Consider the following 21426-nt stretch of genomic DNA (forward strand, 5'->3'; position numbering starts at 1 on the left):
GTCATTGTCACACGAATGACCATAGGAGTTGGCAAGACAGTGCAAACAGATCTGGAACCAAACTACACAACCACTGACCACAGCACTTCACACGAGACCCATCCTACCACTGCCACTCTGAAGGGCACCATTAGTTGTAGTGCAGCAATCAAAGTAACAGTCATCAATCTTGGACTTGTCTTTGATTTGCACAGTTATTATCTGGTTGGAGATCATAGCTTCAAATCCCACCACGGTAGAGCATTCTTCCAGCGGGTAAATGAAGACTCCTACAACAAATACAGTTAACATTAACCAAAACAGGCAATTAACCAAAACAGGCAATTAAGTAAAACTAACTAACCAAACTAACTAAAAGTAATGATTGATATTGAGAAGCACTGTGGAAGCTCTGGAGAAGGAAATTCAGAATCATAATTCTAAACACACTTGTATAAGGCCGCCAGAGAATGTTCATGATAACTTGTATATTTGTAACAACAAATGAGGTTCTCACCCTCAATTGGATTGTCCTCAAAGTTATTGTAGGTCATGGATGCTGTCAGGGCCAGGGTGTAACCTCTGACACAGGAAGTGATCTCGCAGACACTGAGAGGCAGAGCATTCTGACTCCCCTTGTTGATCAGGCCTGGCATGATGAGTTTCTTTTCATTGCCAATCATAGACAGAGGGTAAAAAACATAATGTTCAGAATCTTTTTTTTAAACTTGTACAATAATTCAACAAACAAGCAAACATCAGTATAAGTCTAGCTCTGATATCCTCACCCTTGCATTGTTGTCCAGCAATAACATCAAAAGACAACAGTAAGGGCCTTTTTAGTGCCTTTGAAGTAGAATCATGTCTTTTGCTGTCCAGAATTCTGATCAGCAAAAACATTACATCCCTGCAGAGCAGGCCCAGACAATAAAACCACAGGAGAATTCAAACTATCAGTTCAGTCCTTGCATGCTTAGATTATGCTTAGAATACAAAGGCGATTGGTGAAAATGAAAACAAAAACATTAGAGAGAGATTTTTTTTAATGTAGTATGGTTGGGGGCCTCTGATCTACTGTACATTGTCATGATGTTGCCCTCTTTGGGTACAGCAAGCCCCATACCCCTCTCCCTGCCTCCCCCTTGCTTCCTTCAACTAGGCTGCTGTGGTCAGAGAGAGGTCGTAAATTCCTGAGGAGAAGACCCTGCCTCATGGCCACACAGTATAAGAGAGAGTGAATTTTCATAGAGAACAAAGGAATTTCTTCCACCTCACAGAACTTGAGGTCCGAACAAATTTCATGTTCCGGAGAAAGTATAAAAGATCGGCGAAGAATCCAGCTACGAACTGGTCCGTTTGTTACAACTTGTGGAAGCTCATGGGAGATGGTGTGGCCACATTACCATAACACTGTTTATATAATAGCCTCAGATATGAGGTTTACATCTAATTGTTGTATAAGATGAATGAGTGAGTATGATACTATTTCTGAAATTATGTAATGTGATTTTGGACTGTTTAATGAAGGAAACTCCAATTACCTTTTGAGTTGAACTAAATCAGAGGACCACCCCTGAGCCCAGTTTAGGGTCAGGCATCCTGGGACAGCCCCTTTTCTGCAATTCCGAATAAAACCCAACTTTTAGAAATTCTCAAGTAGATCATGTTTCTCTCAATCACGGGAGTACAAAGGTTGCAGACCATTGCTGAATCTTTTAACCATACCACGTGGTTAACTTTTTATGGCTGCAGGGGCAGTATTGAGTAGCTTGGATGAAAAGGTGCCCATATCAAACGGCCTGCTCCTCAGTCATAGTTGCTAATATTTGCATATTATTATTCGTATTGTATAGAAAACACTCTGAAGTTTCTAAAACTGTTTGAATGATGACTGTGAGTATAACAGAACTCATATTGGCAGGCAAATCCAAAAAGGAAGTCAGAAAACTGAGCTTGTATGTATTCACCAGAGTCGCAAATGAAATCCCCTTGAGATATGAATGATGTTGTACTACCTAGGGGTTCCGCTAGATGTCAACCATCAATAGAAATTATAATGAGGCTTCTATGTTGTTGTGGGAGTGAATGAGAGCAGAATATATCAGCTGTCCATCATGCAGCCATTTTGTGATCCCACTTTTTCCTCATGGTAGTCACTTGCGTTCCATGGCTCACGAAGACAAGAAGGAATACTCCGGTTGGAACTTTATTGAAGCTATATGTTAAAAACATCCTAATGATTAATTCTGTACTTAGTTTGAAATGTTTCTTTGACCGGTAATATCACTTTTTGAAGTTTTTGTCCGATATAACGCTGACCAGAATTAGCGTTTAGATATGTATACCAAACGCTCTAACAAAATAAGGTATTTGGACATAAATAACAGACATTTTCGAACAAAACAAACATTTATTGTGGGCCTGGGATTCCTGGAATGCTTTCTGATGTAGATCATCAAAGGTAAGGGAATATTTATCATGTAATTTCTTGTTTATGTTGAAGCCATCTTTGCGGCTGTGGTGTTTTTAAATTGAGCTCTGTCTCAGATTATTGCATGCATTTCTTTTTCCATAAAGTGTTTTTAAATCTGACACAGCGGTTGCATTAGGGAGAGGTATATCTATAATTCCATGTGTATTCATTATGGAATCATCTACATTTATGATGAGTATTTCTGTTGAATGATGTGGCTATGCAAAATCACTTGATGTTTTTGGAACTGGTAATGTAAACTCAGACTTTTTAAAATATAAATATGAACTTTATCAAACAAAACATGCATGTATTGTGTAACATGAAGTCCAATGAGTGTCATTTGATTAAGATAATTCAAGGTTAGTGATTCATTTTCTTTATTTCTGGTTTTTCTGAATGCTATATTTTGCTGGAAAATGGCTGTGCTTATTGTGGTTTGGTGGAGACCTAACATAATCGTGTGTAGTAGTGCTTTCGCTGAAAAGCCTATTTGAAATCGGACACTTTGGTGGGATTAACAACGAAAATAGATTTTAAATGATATAAAACACGTATGTTTTAGGAATTGTAATTATGAGATTTAATTAATTACAGTTACATGATTAATAATGTTGATCGCGTAATACTAATTACAGAGAATCTCTGATAAAAACTAAGTCTTCAATTTAATGATAGTAAAGACACGACAACATGCAAGGCAAAGGCAGCAAGTGAAGACCTATACATTTTTCAAGGTTATATTCAGGACACAACATTTCAAATTCCCACTATAGAAAAAGCATGACTCATCCATCAAACAGATGATCAACACCAAGGTGGACTGGTCTGGTAGAATATTGCATGAATGAGGGTGCAAGATGAGATTGGGCTGTGAGAAGTGGCCAATGCTTATGGCCGACCTGTATTTTCATGCAAATGTCATCCTACAGTACATTCGGGAAGTATTCAGACCCCTTGACTTTTTCCATATTGTGTTACATTACAGCCTTGTTCTAAAATTGGTAAGATCGTTTTTTCCCCCCATCAATCTACACAGAATAACCCAGAATGACAAAGCAAAAATAGGTTTTCAGACATTTTTGCAAATGTATATAAAAAAAAAACTGAAATATCACATTTACATACATATTCAGACCCTTTACTCAGTACTTTGTTAAAGCACCTTCGGCAGCGACTACAGCCTTGAGTCTTCATTGGGTATGACGCTACAAGCTTGGTACACCTATATTTGGGGAGTTTCTCCCATTCCTTTCTGCAGATCCTCTTAAGCTCTATCCGGCTGGATGGGGAGCGTTGCTGCACAGCTATTTTCAGGTCTCTTCCAGAGATGTTCGATCGGGTTCAAGTCTGGGCCAATCAAAGACAGAGACTTGTCCCGAAGCTACTCCTGTAGGAAGGTGAACCTTCGCTCCAGTCTGAAGTCCTGAGCGCTCTGGAGCAGGCTTTCATCAAGAATTTCTCTGTACTTTGCTCCGTTCATCTTTGCCTTGATCTTGACTAATCTCCCAGTCCCTGCCGCTGAAAAACATCCTCATAGCATGATGCGGCCACCACCATGTTTCACCGTAGGGATGGTGCCAGGTTTCCTTCAGATGTGACGCTACGCATTCAGGCCAAAGAGTTGTCATGGTCTGAGAGTCTTTAGGTGCCTTTTGGCAAACTCCAAGTGAGCTGTCATGTGCCTTTTTTACTGAGAAGTGGCTTCCGTCCGGCCTTGGTCACCTCCCTGAACAAGGCCCTTCTCCCCCGATTGCTCAGTTTGGCCGGATGGCCAGCTCAAGGAGAGTCTTGGAGGTTCCAAACGAAGGATGGAGGCCACTGTGTTCTTGGGGACCTTCAAAGCTGCAGAAATGTTTTGGTATTCTTCCCCATTGCCTCGACACGATCCTGTCTCTGAGCTCTACGGAAAATTCCTTCAACCTCATGGCCTGGTTTTTACTCTGACATGCACTGTCAACTGTGGGACCTTGGTTAGGGGCTCTGTACTGCAGTGCCAGCTGTGCCACCAGAGACTCTGGGTTCGCGCCCAGGCTCTGTCGTAACCGGCCACGACCAGGAGGTCCGTGGGGCGACGCACAATTGGCCTAGCGTCGTCCGGGTTAGGGAGGGTTTGGCCGGTAGGGAAATCCTTGTCTCATCGCGCACCAGCGACTCCAGCAGCGGGCCGGGCGCAGTGCGCGCTAACCATGGTTGCCAGGTGCACGGTGTTTCCTCCGACACATTGGTGCGGCTGGCTTCCAGGTTGGATGGCGCTGTGTTAAGAAGCAGTGCGGCTTGGTTGAGTTGTGTATCGGAGGACGCATGACTTTCAACCTTCGTCTCTCCCGAGCCCGTACGGGAGTTGTAGCGATGAGATAAGATAGTAGCTACTAAAAACAATTGGATACCACGAAATTGGGAGAAAAATGGGTAAAATTTAAAAAAAATCTATATAAATATATATATATAATACTTAATCGATTGTAGAATAAGGCTGTAATTTGATTTGATTTAACTTAACAAACTGTGGAAAAAGTCAATACTTTCCGAAAGCACTGTATATTGCAACCCCAGGTTTTTTTTTATAATGTTGTGGTGTCCTGGGTTTCTGTTGTGTTCAGAGAGCCATAGCCTGAGCCTCTAACACAGCCTTTATGCGTGGTGTTATGACGACAGCAAATTTCCATAGAGACTGAGCCGTTGCCTGCCTGCTGATGATACTGGCCAGTGTCTCTCCAAACTAATATGCCAATGTTAGTGGCTGTAAGACTACATACAGTACAATACTTAGAGTGAAAAACTCCAAACTGCTCCTTCAGCCAAATAGTATTTTTGTGAATTATCTACATGACGGCTCTCAAGATCATTTGGTCTTCCTGACTCCCTGCCTGGACAAGATTACTGTCTGCTGTCATAATGCATCCACAATTTACAGGATCCATAATTAATTAAAAAAATATATTTTAAGTGTGCCGCCTCCTCATACTAATTAATCAAAAGGAGGTTTTGGCTGGCCCGGCACAGGGTTGTCATTTAGTGAAAAGGAATAGGCCAGACAGATGCACCCACAGTGCTCACTGCGCACACCTGCTCTGCAATCAGTGTCAACAGTGCCACCACGTGTCCTAAGGGACACAAGATGGGTACAAGCAGAGATGCAGATGCAGTGTCTTGTTCCTCTAAAACACATCTCTCACATCACAATGCCATTATTCTTCCCTTATTCTAAAAACATTGAACAGCATAACTGGACTGTAAACTGTTTTGGCTGTGACAATACAGAAATGCACTATGCAATCAGATTATTCAACCTCATATTGATTAATAACCTATAATTAATAACTGTGATTAATAACTTAAATCCACTTTTAAAAAAATAATATAATATATCAAAAAATTAGAAGAGGAACAAAAATGTTGGGGCAAAATCATAAAATGTTCACAATTAAGTTGATTAATATTATGCCCATTTCAATAATCGCAAAATCCTAAAGATAATCCATTAGTGTTTCTCTCTTAATGGGAGTTTCTTTTTTCAGGCTGTGATAATGAGCGTGTCCAAGTGACAAACCCCATTAGACCCTCTCCTTGTCGTATGAATTGTCTTGAGCTCTTCAGAAAGGCTCATCCAAACATAGCCTAATATCATCCACATAGTCACCATCCATACAGTACAGTCATGATAACACCACAATAACAGCAGCTTTCCAAGGAAACAGGTCAGAAATAACCATCTGTTGATAATACAGAATGGTTTGTATTGCTGGATTTCATTGCTGGCTGATATAATTGCAAACATATCAATGCCAATATACAATATACATGCACAATATTCAGCAACAACTACTGAAATAATGAAGTCTTACCTTTTCATTTGTGTAAACTGGGGGTGAGATGATGATTTCTGTCTTTTGGATACCCACTTTTCATGAAATATGTCCTTTTCGCCTCTATTTCTTTTTCATCCCTTTTTTCTTTCCTCTGGAGTATGTGGCAAATGCCAGCTACCAGAGGTGGGTAGATAAACTATTCATTAATTGTCTCTGGCTTTTCACAGAGGAACTAAACAAAAACAGAGAAGGACAGTGGACACTAGGCAGCAACCTTGTCAGCAATATAGTCAGCACAGCAACATGTGGTTATACAAAGTATATCAGCTAAGTCTCTCCCCCCTCCCTGTGGCTGGAGTTAGGTTTTCACTGACGGGAAGAGAAAGAGAGAGAGAGACAGACAGAGATAACAGCCCAGCCACAGAGCGAGAAACCTGTGCAACAGATTAGCATTCCGCCCTCCCCTTCCCCTACTACCCCTCCCCTCTGCATTCATAGCATCAGCACCACATACTCTCCTTCTTCCCTGCAATCGATGACGAGACCCCATTCATGCATCGTTTTTGATAGCTGGAGGATCAGACTAAATTAAATGCAACGCCAGGCGTGGAGAGCAAGAAATAGTGGGAGGGGGAACATAAAGCTCGTCTCGCCTCCATCCAGTCCAGTGCTCTGTCTCTGCTTTATTGCAAAGCCTATAATGTTTAGATTATAATGTGGGTGATGTGATTTTGGCTGTCTGCGTTGTGACCACTGTTAATCTGATCCACCTGTTTTTTTTGTTTTTACTGAGGACGTAACCATGACAATCGATGTAGACCTCTAATGGCATTTTAAAATATATTTGTGAGGGAGGGGTGATGTGGGTGGGTGGGGGTTATTGGCTGAAGCTGCATCCGCTCCACAATTAAACAATCCCCTCTCCCCAGCCTCATCTCCCCCTCTCTCTTTATGTGGACTGACAGGTCCTGGCTGGGTCACTCATCCGGACCGCCATCTCTTCTCCTACTCAGATTTTCTGGGACCAGATGTTTAATAAACAAAACAATAGCCAAACCTGTATCTGATAACATATTGTAATTATTCTAATAGAGCCTGTAGTATTGCACATTTCAAACGAAGGCATACACAAACTAATGGGGAAAACAAAGTTGATGGGAACTCAGAATACCACTTCCGAGTTCCCATCAGAAAGAGTGCAGCTAGGTGCGCAACAGCGGCAGCTTCTTTTGCTTAGCAGGCAGCAGCATCCCTTTCGACGCACAGCTTAATTTCATAGTTTGTTGTGTAGCTGAACATTTTTGTAAAATAATATACATTAAACGTGAACAATGGCTACTGACTCCTGGGCTCTGGCTGTCGATAAACAGGAATCTACGACTGACTCTGTAAGTTAAAATATTTTGCTAGCTCATTAGCTAGCTGAATTCCCAACCATGCATGACGAAAAGCATCAGACTTTATGCTGCTACCTAGCAAGCTTGCTAGCGCAGCCAACTGTAGCTGAGGCAATTTGTGGCTGAACTTTTCAGAGGTTAGCTAGCTAACCATGTGCTGATGGTGTGCTGACACACCTTCTGAATGACTAGCGGTGTTTGTTATGCCTTTGAAGTTGTTGGCATAATTTGAGCTTCAGTGCAGACACGTGCTTGCCAATATTTGATGAGGGGAAACTTAGATATTTGCGTACTAACAACATGTTTCTTTCTCTTACAAGTTCGGCTCCTTGGTGATAAGATCTCCACCTCGAGTTGGAGGTGATGCTGCACCTAGAAAGGCAAAAGGTAAAATCACTGTGGTGTCAATAATAAAACTTTGCCCGTGATATCCATGTATTATTGTTTATGACCTTTGTGATAAAATGAGGTGATGAGTTTTTGTTGTTCCTTCAGGTACCACAAAACAAGTGGAGAATGGCACCAAAGTGGAAGAAAAAGGTGTGTGATTTCCCAGGGTTTATTTGAATCTCCCCATCATCATGTCTCCATTCAGTTACTACAACAGGCCATTCACCTGTCACTCTTGCCTTGTAGAGGACAAAGCGGCCCAGTCGTTGTTGAATAAGATGATCCACACCAGCCTTGTGAACACTACCAATCAAGTAGAGGTTCTTCAGAGGGATCCAAAATCTCCTCTTTACTCGGTCAAGACATTTGAAGAGCTGAGACTGTACGTCATCTCAGTGTTCAAATTCACCATTGCTTACTAATTTACAAATGTGTATAGGCCTACCTCACATAAAACCTACACTATAAAGTGTATTTTAACCTGAGTTAGGATCTACAACATCACTTTTTTGCAGTATCGTGTGTGGTGTTCAACATGTTTGGTTGGCCTTTTTTATATGTGGAAACACTTATCTCCCTCACTAGCTTTAAGCACCAGCTGTCAGAGCAGCTCACAGATTACTGCACCTGTACATAGCTCACCTATAATTTAGCCCAAACAACTACCTCTTTCCCTACTGTATTTATTTATTTTGTTCCTTTGCACCCCATTTTTTTATTTCTACTTTGCACATACCTTCCACTGCAAATCTACCATTCCAGTGTTTTACTTGCTATATTGTATTTACTTTGCCACCATGGCCTTTTTTTGCCTTTACCTCCCTTATCTCACCTCATTTGCTCACATCGTGTATATAGACTTGTTTCTACTGTATTATTGACTGTATGTTTGTTTTACTCCATGTGTAACTCTGTCGTTGTATGTATCGAACTGCTTTGCTTTATCTTGGCCAGGTCGCAATTGTAAATGAGAACTTGTTCTCAACTTGCCTACCTCGTTAAATTTAAATAAAGGTGAAATAAAAATAAATAAATGTGGTCTTTTAAATGTTCTTCCGTCTCAGGAAAGATGAGCTGCTAAGAGGAGTGTATGACATGGGTTTCAACAGACCCTCTAAGATCCAGGAGAATGCCCTGCCCATGATGCTGGCAGAGCCGTGAGTACCCATTTCATTTAGCTCAATGCTCCTTGTGATTAAGCTCAATAATGGAGGAAATAGCCTAGATATTTTGCATATTTGAATGGGTTGTGTGTTCTGATATTGAACATTTCATTTTAACCTTCAGTCAGATGTAGTCAAACTAGTTATTAACCATTATCACGTTTATGTATACAGTAATATAGTTGTTTGATTGGATTTTGATGTGAAATTAATGGAATCTACATGATCTACCTTTTAGTCCCCCATTGTTCTCTCTTCAGCGTGTATTATCCCTCTGGTTCCAGACCTCAGAACCTGATTGCCCAATCACAGTCCGGCACAGGTAAAACAGCTGCCTTTGCGCTGGCCATGCTCAGCCATGTTGACCCAGCTAACAAATGGACTCAGGTGAGTTGACATCTCCATCTTCAGCTCCGATATATACTGGAGCCATTAGCATTACTCAGGCTATGGTCTTGAACTTAGCTTTAAGAAGCTAGACCTCTGATACAGGTACTCAGAGGTCAGGTAATCAGCAAGTTCAGAAATAGTTTTTATGGGTTTGTTTGTTTTATTAAGAGCGACTGCAGATCAGGGTAGCAGGTAAAATGAAAGTGCCTTGGTATAGAATACTTCCATCACAGTGTGTTGCTTTTTTAGTTGGTTGATTTTATAGATAAAAGCCTCATATTACTGAAACTCCTTATTTTGCCCCCTCAGTGTCTTTGCATTGCCCCAACGTACGAGCTAGCTTTGCAGACTGGTAAAGTCATTGAACAGATGGGGAAATTCTATCCTGAGGTCAAATTGGCATATGCCATTCGTGGCAATAAATGTAAGTGTCAAAACACTCATGCTTTTTTATTCTGAATACAGTCTGTAATGTTATGGTGCATAATTTCACTGGGGAAATTGTAATCAATGCCGGTGCTCTCACACAAATGTCATTGCGGAAGCATAACTTTCAATAAGTTGTATTATAAAGTGGATGTTCTGTAAAAGATGCTAATGAGAATCATAATTAACTGTCCTATATGTCTCTGGTTGCTGAGCAGTGGACCGAGGGACGAAGCTTCAGGAGCAAATTGTCATCGGGACACCTGGCACGGTCCTAGACTGGTGCTCCAAACTGAAGATCATCGACCCCAAGAAGATCAGCGTCTTCGTCCTGGACGAGGCTGACGTCATGATTGCCACACAAGGTCACCAGGACCAGAGCATCCGGATCCAAAGGTGAGTTTTCTCATAAGTTGTAAATGTACAGTACTCTCATCTAGCATAACCTAAGTCCTACAAGACAAGCTCGTCTTGCAGGCCAGTAATTACATGAGTGTTGCTATTAAGTATTGTTCCCGAGTGGCGCAGTGGTCTAAGCCACTGCATCTCAGTGCTAGAGGCATTGCTACAGACCCTGGTTTAATTCTAGGCTGTATCACAACCAGCCGTGATTGGGAGTCCCAAAGGGCGGCGCACAATTGGCCCAGCGCGTTAGGGTTTGGTCGGGGTAGCCCGTCACTGTCAATAAGAATTTCTTCTTAACTGACTTGCCTAGTTAAATAAAATAAAACATTAACCTCTTGAATGATAGGGCAATATTTTTATTTCTGCCTAAATAGACATATGCAAATATATTCTTTCATGAGATGTCCATAAACAATAACTGGCAATGTTGTATAGTTTTAGAACGTTTGGGAACTTACCTTTCTGGTAAAAATAGTTACAAATTGTTGAGGTGTACTCACTTTTGAGGACACAACCTCAAGTACATAGTACAAATATTAGGGAAATATGAAAAATACATTTTTTCTATTCAACAAAAGTGGGGCAATAGGGCTTGAAATCATACTTTCTAAATAAAGTACTTTGTAAACAACTTACTATAGATTTCACCTTTCTTATAACTCATATAAATATGATCATACTTAGTGACAGTACAAAATTGGCACTATTTTACATAACTGACGAGAATTCTAAACGTCCACTGAGCGGTGCAGAGACGCCATTCAAATTTGTGCAGACTCGTTACAACTTCAGCTTGTCTGTGACCTATAGAAAGTGGTCTTGTTTAAATTCTATGACATGATTTGTTTTTTTTTTTCATGTTGAGAGCTCAATCCGTCTGAGAATATCACAGCGAGATAGAAGTTCTATTGTATCCGCTAGTCTCCCACTTCATATGTGCTATTGCAAGCATAGCTGTGAGTTTCACAGGCACAGGAAATTGTTCCTTTGCCTGGATAGGCCAGAAAATGTGACGTGTCACTCCCTATAAATGTAGGGTCTGAAACCTGAGTCTTCAAGTCATCTGTATGAGTGTGGTAGCAGAGAGCAGACCAGTCGGAACCGGTTCAGAACCACTCAAAGTCCGCCATATAGGGGACTTAACATCTTTGTTTACAAACACCTGTAAAAGGGCTCTGAAAGACATAGTAGTCACCAAAGTTCCAGATCACGTATTTTTTAAATGTCCTGCTTTGGCTGGATGTGTCAATGTGTAGTTCATACATACTTAATCTATAAGCAGAAATACTGTCTTACTCAATTAGCTGCAAAATCCCTAGTTTGAAAGCGACTGTTTTTCTGGAAGCTGTACTGCACATTTTGCCAACATTTTGCTCCACGTCGGCCAGCCCACTAGCAATTAAAGTTCAACCAAAGAGCTTCAGCCCCTCGCCATTTGAGTGACAGCTAGGAAAATGCACCCACAGTAGAACGAGAGGGAGAGCAATGATGTGGTGCACATACTGTATCTGCACATGTGTGACCTAGTAAGCAATTTTCGGGGTCCTTTTATCTTGTGAGCACTACTTTCAGAACTACGATCTGAAAAGTATACAAAAGTACTGGAGCATCGGCTTCCGGTGACGCAACTTAGGAAATGGTTGCCTAGTTTTTCGTACTGCATATCAGTTGGGTATTTCCCCCCCTAAATTCAAGTATTTATTCTGAGCATTGTAATAACTTAAACAAAATGGAAAGGGGGAAAATAGGAAAAGGTCGCGGAGCTACAACAACAGCCCGTAACAAGACAGCAGAAGATATAATCGTCAATGAACCCGAGATGGCTAATGCTAGCGCAAATAAGATAGCAGCAGCAAAGGAACCCTCATTTCGTGAGGTGATAAAGGAGGAATTGCGCGAGGCGCTCACAGGCTTACGAGAGGAACTTCGAGAAGATGTAAGAAAATAACTAAATGAGTTCAAGAAGGACATTAACCAGAAACTTGAAGACAAAAAAGAAGAACTTCACAGCATATCTACAAGAATGGGGGATGGAGAACAGCACATTGGGGAAATGGACACATGGAACTCCACAGTCAAGGAAATACTTGAAGTCACTGAAAAGCCAACACGCACTACAGGCAAAAGTGACAGAACTCAAAGGTTTCTCGCGTTGAAACAACATTAGACTTTATAACGTAGTAGAGGGCGCAGAAAAATACTCTATGCCGAAATTAGTTGAGGGTTTATTCAAAGACATACTTTAAGATGACACTGACCTGGGAATTGAGAGAGCACACTGAGCTCTGGCCCCAAAACACCCCAGTGGTGCCCCACCAACATCCATAGTAGTATGGTTCCTAAAATTCTCAGTCAAATAGAAAGTCTTACACGCAACCTTAAAAAAGCCTGTTAACTTCCAAGGCCAACGAGTGTTCTTTGATCATGACTATGCGGGAGAGATACTGAAAAGGAAAGAATACACCCCCATTAAGAAAGCACTTAAAGAGAAGGGTATTCGCTTCCAAACACCATTCCCGGCAAAAATGTGGGTATTTCTGGAAAAAGGCCTGGTTACATACGAGCATGCGGCTGAGGACCTGAAGTCGAGGGGCATTCCAGTGGAGTATACCGCCAGGAGAAAGGCAACATCACCGGCGGAAAGACTCAAGCAGGCTCTCCCATGGATCGTTGTCGACAAGCAGAGTCATGGACAAAGAGGGAAACCACCTCGGCGAGAGGACGTTCACATCCGAGAGAGACTCGGGCATTTCCAATGGGAAATGGAAGACACTGAATCGGATTTAACGGAATTAATAGTTACCGTGAGCTTTTAAGACGTTGGGTTGTTACGGTTGACATTGCAATAGGTAAAAAATCTCCCCTATTTTCCCCCAATGCTGAACAAGGGTGAGTAGCCAAAAGTATGTATTCTATATGAACACACTAAGTAGCGTCACGTTAATAACATATATATTAGCTAAGGATTAATGACATTGACAACGGGGTGACAGAAGGGCATATCATGGGGAGGATTCATGACATGCACACATGACCGATGTAGTTTTCACTTGTAATTAACCAATGTGTATAAGCGACGAAATAGGTGCCCTTATTATTTTCAGTTCCAACCGGTCTTGATTGTGACTACGTCACGCATTTTCAAATCTGAGCGAGGGGTCCCTCCTGCGGACAAGCTCATCCCCTCAAACCCCAGAGGCAAGAGACAGTCCTCTGACATGGGAGTCCAAATGCCAAATTATTTTCCCACTTTGGTTTACTCTATTATTATTGTTCATTTTTAGGCTCATGATAAGCTGGCAGATATGGTGCAGTTTTTTAAATTTATTTATATCGATGAATCATCGAGAATTTAAGGTCATAAGTCTCAATGTAAACGGACTGGGGAGTGCCATCAAGAGAAGTAAGGTAATAGCAAAGATGAAATGGGGGAGAGTTGACATACTATTCTGACTATTCCACACCTGAACACGAGAAACTCAAGAAAATGGGATATAGCAATACTTTTTTTTCTTCTTACAAAATGGGTAGAAAGGGAGTTGCAATCTTGATCCCAAATTCAGTTAATTTTGAGTTTGTCAGAAATATAAGACGAGGGTAGATTTATACTTGTTAAATGTAAACTGGATAACAAGGAAGTTACATTAAATAATGTATACGCACCCCCAGGGAGTGACTTGGTCTTCTACAGGAAGGTGTTTGATTTAATTGCCACAGAAACCTCTGGCACTCTTATATGTGGAGGGGATTTTAACACAATTTTAAACTCAATTGGACAGCACAAATCAAAATAGGAAAATTAGTCTAGTTGCTAAAAAGATCAATAGGATATTGCTGGATCTAGGACTGCTCGATGTATGGCGTGACACCCACAAGACCGAGAAGGAATATACTTTTTACTCAGCCTGCCACACTGAATACTCCAGGTTAGACTACTTTTTTTATGTACAGTGCAGATAGACACAGGCTTAAGGATTGTTAGATCAGGCAGAGCGACTTATCAGATCATAATGGAGTTTACCTAACTCTACACCTTGATAGCAAACCAAGAAATACTATATGGAGACTTAATAGAAACATGCTGAATGATCCAGCATTCAAGGAATCAATAAAGACAGAATTGAACATCTATCTGGAGAATAATGATAACGGGGAAGTATCTCCTGCTACATTGTGGGATGCAGCTAAGGCGGTTATTAGAGGAAAGATCATCTCTCAAGAAAAAGATTAAAGCACAGAAACTGCTGAAATTACAGGAAACTCTAAGAAACTTAGAACGATCTCATAGTCAATACAAGACGAGAGAATCAAAAGGTAAAACAGGAAATTGACCAGATTTATAGAGAAGAAGTAAAGAAAAAGCTCAGGTTCCTGAAACAACAATATTATGAAGCAGGCTCAAAGGCAACCAAATTACTAGCCTGGAGACTCAGGAAACAAGCACAGAATACAATTTTCAAAATAAAAGACCCCAAAACAAAGATGATCACATGCAAATTAGATGGAATACAGAATGCATTTGAATCATATTACACATCTGTACAAGCAACCAGAGAAGGCAGATGCACAGACAAGAGTACTTTTTGAACTCACTTGATCTCCCCTCAATTGGGACAGAGCAAAATGATAGACTAACTTTAGAAATATCCATAGAAGAAATTAATAAAGCAATATCTCAACTAAAAGTAAACAAGTGTCCAGGCACTGATGGCTTCCCTTCAGAATGTTTCAAGACCTTCAGAGAACAACTAACACCTCTACTTAAGGCCTGTTTTAACTGGACTCTGAGGGAGGGGGGTCTCCCACGGTCATGGAGAGGGGCCATCATATCAGTAATCCCAAAAGAGGATAAAGATGAGAAGGAATGGAGTTCATATAGACCTATCGCAATTCTTAACACGGATTATAAACTATAAGCATCAATAATAGCCAAAAGAATGGAGAACATAATCCCAGAATTGATTGACGGAGATCAAACTGGTTTCATACAAAATAGGCAGACCGAGGACAATATAAGGAGAACACTACATGTCATGGACCACATTACTCAGAATAAGACAAGGGCAACATTAATCAGTCTAAATGCAGAAAAAGCACTTGATTCAGTGGGATGGGATTACCTATTCCAAGTTATGGAAAGATTTGGTTTCAACAAAGTGATACAGTGCATCAAAACATTGTATTCATGTCCGACCGCTAGAATAAAGATAAATGGAAATTTGTCACGAAAGATAAAATTAGAGCGAGGGGCAAGACCAGGCTGTAATCTTTCACCCACGCTCTTCTCCTTGTACCTCAAACCATTAGCACAGGCAATAAGACAGGACCCAACTTTAGAGGGAATAACAAGAGACAGTGAACATAAGATATGCATGTATGCAGATGATGTTCTGTTATTCCTTAAAGACCCAGGCTCAAGTGTACCTAGATTGATGGATGTTTTACAAACATTTGGAACATATTCAGGGTATGTGCTTAACGTACACAAGACCCAAGCCCTAGTATATAATTATAGCCCACAGGAAGAGCTGAAGAGTAGGTATAACTTCACCTGGACCTCTTCATCCATTAAATATCTTGGAGTATATCTACCAAGAGATACACCCAAACTTTATTGCATGAATTACGATCACATCAACAAGAAAATAAATGGTGACCTAGACAGGTGGAATTCACTTCCCTTTGATCTTAGTAGTAGAATTGAAACAATCAAAATGAACATCCTGCCGAGGTTACTGTATTTGTTCCAATCATAGAAATCCCACCTAATCATAGAAATCCCACCTAAACAGTTTAGTGGATGGAATAAACAGATAAAAGGTTTATCTGGAACAGTAAGAGACCAACAATTAGATATACAACATTACAATTATCAAACAACTGTGGGGTTGTGGCCTTACCAAACCTAAAATATTATTATGTGTCAGCCCAATTGAGACCTCTGGTGTGTTGGTGCAATCCAGAATACGAATCCAAATGGAAAGACATTGAGACTACTTTGACAGAGATACCCATACAGTCAGTTTTGAGAAATAAGGACATGGTAATATAAATATACAGTAGACAAAATCAGTGGATTAATTTCTCTCTGAAGACATGGTTTAGGGTAGTTAAGCAAAATAATTTAGACAGAGAGATCAAACTTCTGAGTTGGCCCGCATACGACCCCAGCTTCATCCCTGCAACTCAGGACAGCAGATTTAAACAATGGACGCAGAAAGGCATCACATCATTCAGTACAATTATAAGGAATGGGGACCTAGATAACTTCCAGGACCTAAGTAAAAAACATGGCTTGGATAAACAAGCAAAAAACAAACATGTTTACAGATCCCTACAAGTTCAACACTATTTCTTAAGGAAGATAAGTGACTGACCCTCGAGCACCTCAAAGTATTCACTAACGCATACAACTTGGGGTAACAAAATAACTATTTCAAATCTCTACTTGGGCATTCAATCCTCAAAGAAACATTCTACAAACTATATTAAAAAGAAATGGGAGGAACTTAACATTGAACTGATGAAACATGGTTGAACATATTAGAAACTCAAGGTCATGGAGAGAATTCTGTTGGAAGAATGTTATACGTTTCTTCATAACACCTAAACTGAAATCAAAACAGACTGGCTCCCTACATCCTTGTTGGAGAGAATGCGGTCTATTGAGGGTGGATCAATCTCATGTCTTTTGGACTTGCCCCGCAATCAAAACTTACTGGATCTAACATTGGAAAAATAATGGGATTTGACATAGAACAAACATTAATTTCTTTGTACTTGGGTGAAATACCTGATAACTTAAATAGAGAAAAGTACCTCTTGAAGGTCCTACTGGCAGCCAGTAAAAAGGCTGTCACTAGGAAATGGCTACAAAAAGACCCTCCCACAGTGACACAATGGATAGACATTGTAGAATAAATACACCATATGGAGCCGTATGACCTTTGCTTTAAGAACACAAGAGGAGAGAGGTCAGGAATACTGGGAAAAATGGGTTTCGTACGTGAAAAAGGTCAATGTATGTCAATGTAACTAATATGATGAAGGTGCACTAACTGCCAGATCTTTTTTGTTCTTTATTTGTACTTTGTGTTCCTACAATAAAAACAAAGTATAAAAAAAAAGTACTGGTGCATCTCATTAATGACCACTGATGGTGATTAGTTACCTTAGCTTCTTCAGCTGGTTATCTTGAGGACTTTTCCTGTTGTGATGTATTTTTCTGATGCTAATAAACTGTGTTCTTAGCTAACTAAATGATGACGGCTAACACTAAGCATTTATTCATTATCCACCTGGAGAAACGTTGACTTTTCCCTCCCCCACCCCATGCAGAATGTTGCCAAATGAATGTCAGATGCTGCTGTTTTCGGCCACGTTTGAGGACTCAGTCTGGAAGTTTGCAGAGAGGGTTGTGCCAGACCCCAACATCATCAAGTTGAAACGTGAAGAGGAGACTCTGGACACCATCAAGCAGTATTACGTGCTCTGCAATGATAAGGACGAGAAGTTCACAGCCCTCTGTAATATCTATGGAGCCATCACCATCGCCCAGGCTATGATCTTCTGTCACGTGAGTCTGTCCTCCTTCTCAACGTATCATAGGAATTACATTTTTGGGGGATTTTGGTTGATATGGTACATAAACTAGCCTAATATAGTAAAGAAATAAAGGTGTTTGTATGGTACATAAAGTAACAGAAATAATCAATGGTCTTTGCCTTTGTAGACCCGAAGGACAGCTGGCTGGCTGTCTGCTGAGCTGACCAAAGAGGGCCATGTGGTGGCACTGCTGAGTGGGGAGATGACTGTTGAGCAGAGAGCGGCCATCATTGAACGCTTCAGGGAGGGCAAAGAGAAAGTCCTAGTGACCACCAACGTATGCTCCAGAGGTGAATATCAAGAAAATTAAAGCATGATAAATGTAACCAATTGTATTTATGTAGGACGATGATTGTGTTTCGCTTTGACATTGAACATTTTAGATAACATGCTTTTCTTTTTCAATAGGCATTGATGTTGAGCAAGTTTCCGTGGTGATCAACTTTGACCTGCCCATAGACAAAGACGGAAACGCTGACAACGAGACATACCTTCACCGGATTGGCCGAACAGGACGTTTCGGCAAGAGGGGGCTTGCCGTCAATATGATTGACAGCAAACACAGCATGAACATTCTCAACCAAATCGAGGAGCATTTCAGTACATTTGTCTCTATACCAATTAATTACAACATTGTACATATTGATCTATATAATAGTGTTCTCATTAGTAACCTAACCTTTCGTCTCGTTTTTTCCCCACAGATAAGAAGATAAACAAACTTGACACTGACGATCTGGATGAAATCGAGAAAATCAGCAACTGAAGAGGATGCTATCCTTTATAAATCATAATTGAATGCATCTAATATTTATGCAGGTGGGACTGTTGCCTCACATTAATAATATTACTACACAGATCATACACTTAAGGTTAGCTAGCGAGCCAGCTAATGTTCGCTAGCTAGCTAACAGTAAACTTTAACTTGAAATGAAAACAACTTTCTGAAAATATAACTAGCTAGACTCTCTTACCCATATACATGGATGGACGCTTCCCCCTCTCTGTCACGGATGCCATGGTTGCCTTAGTTTTAAGATGTAATCCGGAGACAGGTGTTTTACACAACAGCCTTCTGTGTATTCTCGTTTATACTCCATCTTCATATTTGCAATCATACGCCAGAATTTTCTCCATCTCCTTAGCGATCATACTCTAATTCTACTGATTTCAAAACTCGACCCTCCAGAAAGTGGAAAGCAACTCAATGCAGTTCTACTATGAGATAGCTATCAAAAAAAGCTGTCAGACCAATACGAACTCATCTCTTTGCATGTCCAGACCATCCGTTATCTCAGCCAATCATGTCTAGCAGGAAGGTTCCTGTCTTTTTCTGTGGCTAAACCAACTAGGCTCGCAATTTAACAATATTATTTGTATACACAGATGGCATACAAGTTTTATCAAATGGCTCTCCTGTGAAGTGGTGACCCGCGACATATGCCTAGTTTCTTGAAATGAGTCACATTTATGCTTTTGGACTTAAGTCACTAAGGATTTATTTGAATGTTTACATGAAATGACAGTATGTTAGCCATGCCTTAATAATATGCAAAACATTTAGATTGCATAGATTCTGCTATTTGAAACTATTAGGATTACAGTTGGTTTTCATTTGCTATACTTGTTATCGAGTGGTTACACTAAACTAATATTTTACCCTCTTGATCGGGTGCTCTCCTCAGAGGAATGCATAGGTGTACGCATTGGCCATATGGTTGTTTGCAGCATTATTCAGTATATTGAATAAAACGGAGAACACTAATGGGGGAAGTTTGCTGTGCTGATTTGTCTTAAAACCCCTTATTTTATAGAATCATAAGAGTGGAAAGGTAATGTGATTTGAAGTTGAGCAAATGAGAAGTACTATACTAACTAAACTGGAGAAATGTCCCTTCCTTATTAACTCATGATCAATCTAGTCTAGACTAACAATCCTTGAAAGATTTACAGTATTGCAACACTAAATACATTCTTGATAGTTTGGATACACAGGTGTTTCACGGTAATCCTAAAATTCCATTGTAATATTACTGAGTATTAGAGCAGTTGCACCATCTTGTATTTTAAGTTTTCCCAATAGGGTTCTGCAAATCTCTGATGGGAGTTTGTTTCGGTGAACAAAACTGGTTTCCAGTCACATTCAATTAGTTTGGGCACTTTTACCAAGTAAAATAAGATCGTATGGAATGTACCTAAATTGTTAGGAATAGATTTATTTAGAGAGAAAAAAATCTTTATTGAGCAAAACACCATTTAATAGTTTTTTGTACCTTTAGTGAATTATTTATATTTGGACTGTGCTTGAACTAAACTTGGTAAGTGTTTAGAGTGTTTACCTTGGCTATGGAAGTAATACATAGCCTCTGCTGAATCTATTCTCTTATACTTGTCTGCACTTTTTGGTTTTGTTGTAATAAAGATTACCTACATAATGTCTGTCTGTCCGGTAATTATTGAGGTTTGTTTCCCCTTGCAATATACATGGTTGATTGAAAATGAAACATACCTTACCATACCTGATCGAGCCAAAGGTTCTTTACAAATTGCCATTGAACAATGGAAACAAGCACTGTTTTAGTCAAGTTGAGACACCTACTCATTCAAGGTTTTTTTAAAACTGAAATAACACATGGAATCATGTAGTAACCAAAAAAGTGTAAAAAAAATATATATTTTATATTCTTCCTTTGCCTTGATGACATCTTTGCACGCTTCACCTGGAATTATTTTCCAACAGTCTTGAAGGAATTCCCACATGCTGAGCACTTGTTGGCTGCTTTTCCTTCACTCTACGGTCCAACTCATCCCAAACCATCTCAATTGGGTTGAAGTCAGGTGATTGTGGGGGCCAGGTCATCTGATGCAGCACTCCATCACTCTCCTTGGTCAAATAGCCCTTACACAGCCTGGAGGTGTGTTTTGGGTCATTGTCCTGTTGAAAAACAAATTATAGTCCCACTAAGTGCAAAACAGATGGGATGGTGTATTGCTGCAGAATGCTGTGGTAGCCATGCTGGTTAAGTGTGCCTTGAATTCTAAATAACTAAATCACTGACCGTGTCACCAGCAAAGCATCCCACACCATCTCCATGCTTCACGGTGGGAACCACACATGCGGAGGAGATGCCACAAAGTCAGCCGTTCACTTACTCTGCGTCTCAAAGTCGGTGGTTGGAACCAAAAATCTCAGATTGGACTCCACCGGTCTAATGTTCAGTGCTTGTGTTTCTTGGCCCAAGCAAGTCTCTTCTTAATATTGGTTTCCTTTAGTAGTGGTTTCTTTGCAGAAATTGGACCATGGCCTGATTCATACAGTCTCCTCTGAACAGTTGATGTTGAGATGTGTGTGTTACTTGAACTGTGTGAAGCATTTATTTGGGCTG

At 40.4% G+C, this 21426-nt stretch overlaps 2 protein-coding genes across 6 annotated transcripts in view; one reads left to right on the plus strand and one right to left on the minus strand.

The window, feature by feature from the left end:
- The window catches only part of LOC139417356 (von Willebrand factor A domain containing 5B1), a 53610-nt gene extending 52975 nt beyond the window's left edge, over window positions 1–635 (minus strand). The window contains exons 1-2 of the mRNA XM_071166627.1: window positions 497–635; window positions 108–269 (exon numbers count right to left, since the gene is read on the minus strand). Of these exons, the coding sequence (XP_071022728.1) occupies window positions 108–269; window positions 497–635 (301 nt within the window). The remainder of the gene's footprint in view (window positions 1–107; window positions 270–496) is intronic.
- Window positions 636–2106: 1471 nt separating this feature from the next.
- Window positions 2107–20475, plus strand: LOC139416735 (DEAD-box helicase 19a). Of its 5 annotated transcripts, none has more exons than XM_071165768.1 (12): window positions 2107–2440; window positions 7982–8048; window positions 8157–8201; window positions 8298–8433; window positions 9116–9208; window positions 9499–9601; window positions 9914–10028; window positions 10249–10426; window positions 17774–18011; window positions 18168–18330; window positions 18449–18640; window positions 18745–20475. In XM_071165768.1, exons 4-12 carry the CDS (start codon window positions 8330–8332, stop codon window positions 18804–18806), a joined length of 1248 nt encoding a protein of 415 aa, XP_071021869.1. In that variant the 5' UTR covers window positions 2107–2440; window positions 7982–8048; window positions 8157–8201; window positions 8298–8329; the 3' UTR covers window positions 18807–20475. The 5 variants fall into 5 exon arrangements, with proteins under 5 accessions (XP_071021869.1, XP_071021868.1, XP_071021866.1 ...); XM_071165767.1 differs by lacking the exon at window positions 2107–2440 and adding an exon at window positions 7454–7652; XM_071165766.1 differs by lacking the exon at window positions 2107–2440 and adding an exon at window positions 7458–7652 and having other exon boundaries at window positions 9475–9601.
- Window positions 20476–21426: the final 951 nt, after the last annotated feature.

The sequence above is a fragment of the Oncorhynchus clarkii genome, chromosome 9 (genome assembly GCF_045791955.1).
Source record: "Oncorhynchus clarkii lewisi isolate Uvic-CL-2024 chromosome 9, UVic_Ocla_1.0, whole genome shotgun sequence".
Classification (NCBI taxonomy): Eukaryota; Metazoa; Chordata; class Actinopteri; order Salmoniformes; family Salmonidae; genus Oncorhynchus; species Oncorhynchus clarkii.

Excerpts from the sequence above, each read along its gene's own strand:
- LOC139416735 (XM_071165764.1), top strand. The coding sequence starts at position 7,596 with ATGGCTACTGACTCCTGGGCTCTGGCTGTCGATAAACAGGAATCTACG. Across the intron at positions 8,434-9,115 it reads ACATTTGAAGAGCTGAGACT|GAAAGATGAGCTGCTAAGAG; the intron begins GTACGTCATCTC and ends CTTCCGTCTCAG. Across the intron at positions 10,029-10,248 it reads TGCCATTCGTGGCAATAAAT|TGGACCGAGGGACGAAGCTT; the intron begins GTAAGTGTCAAA and ends GTTGCTGAGCAG.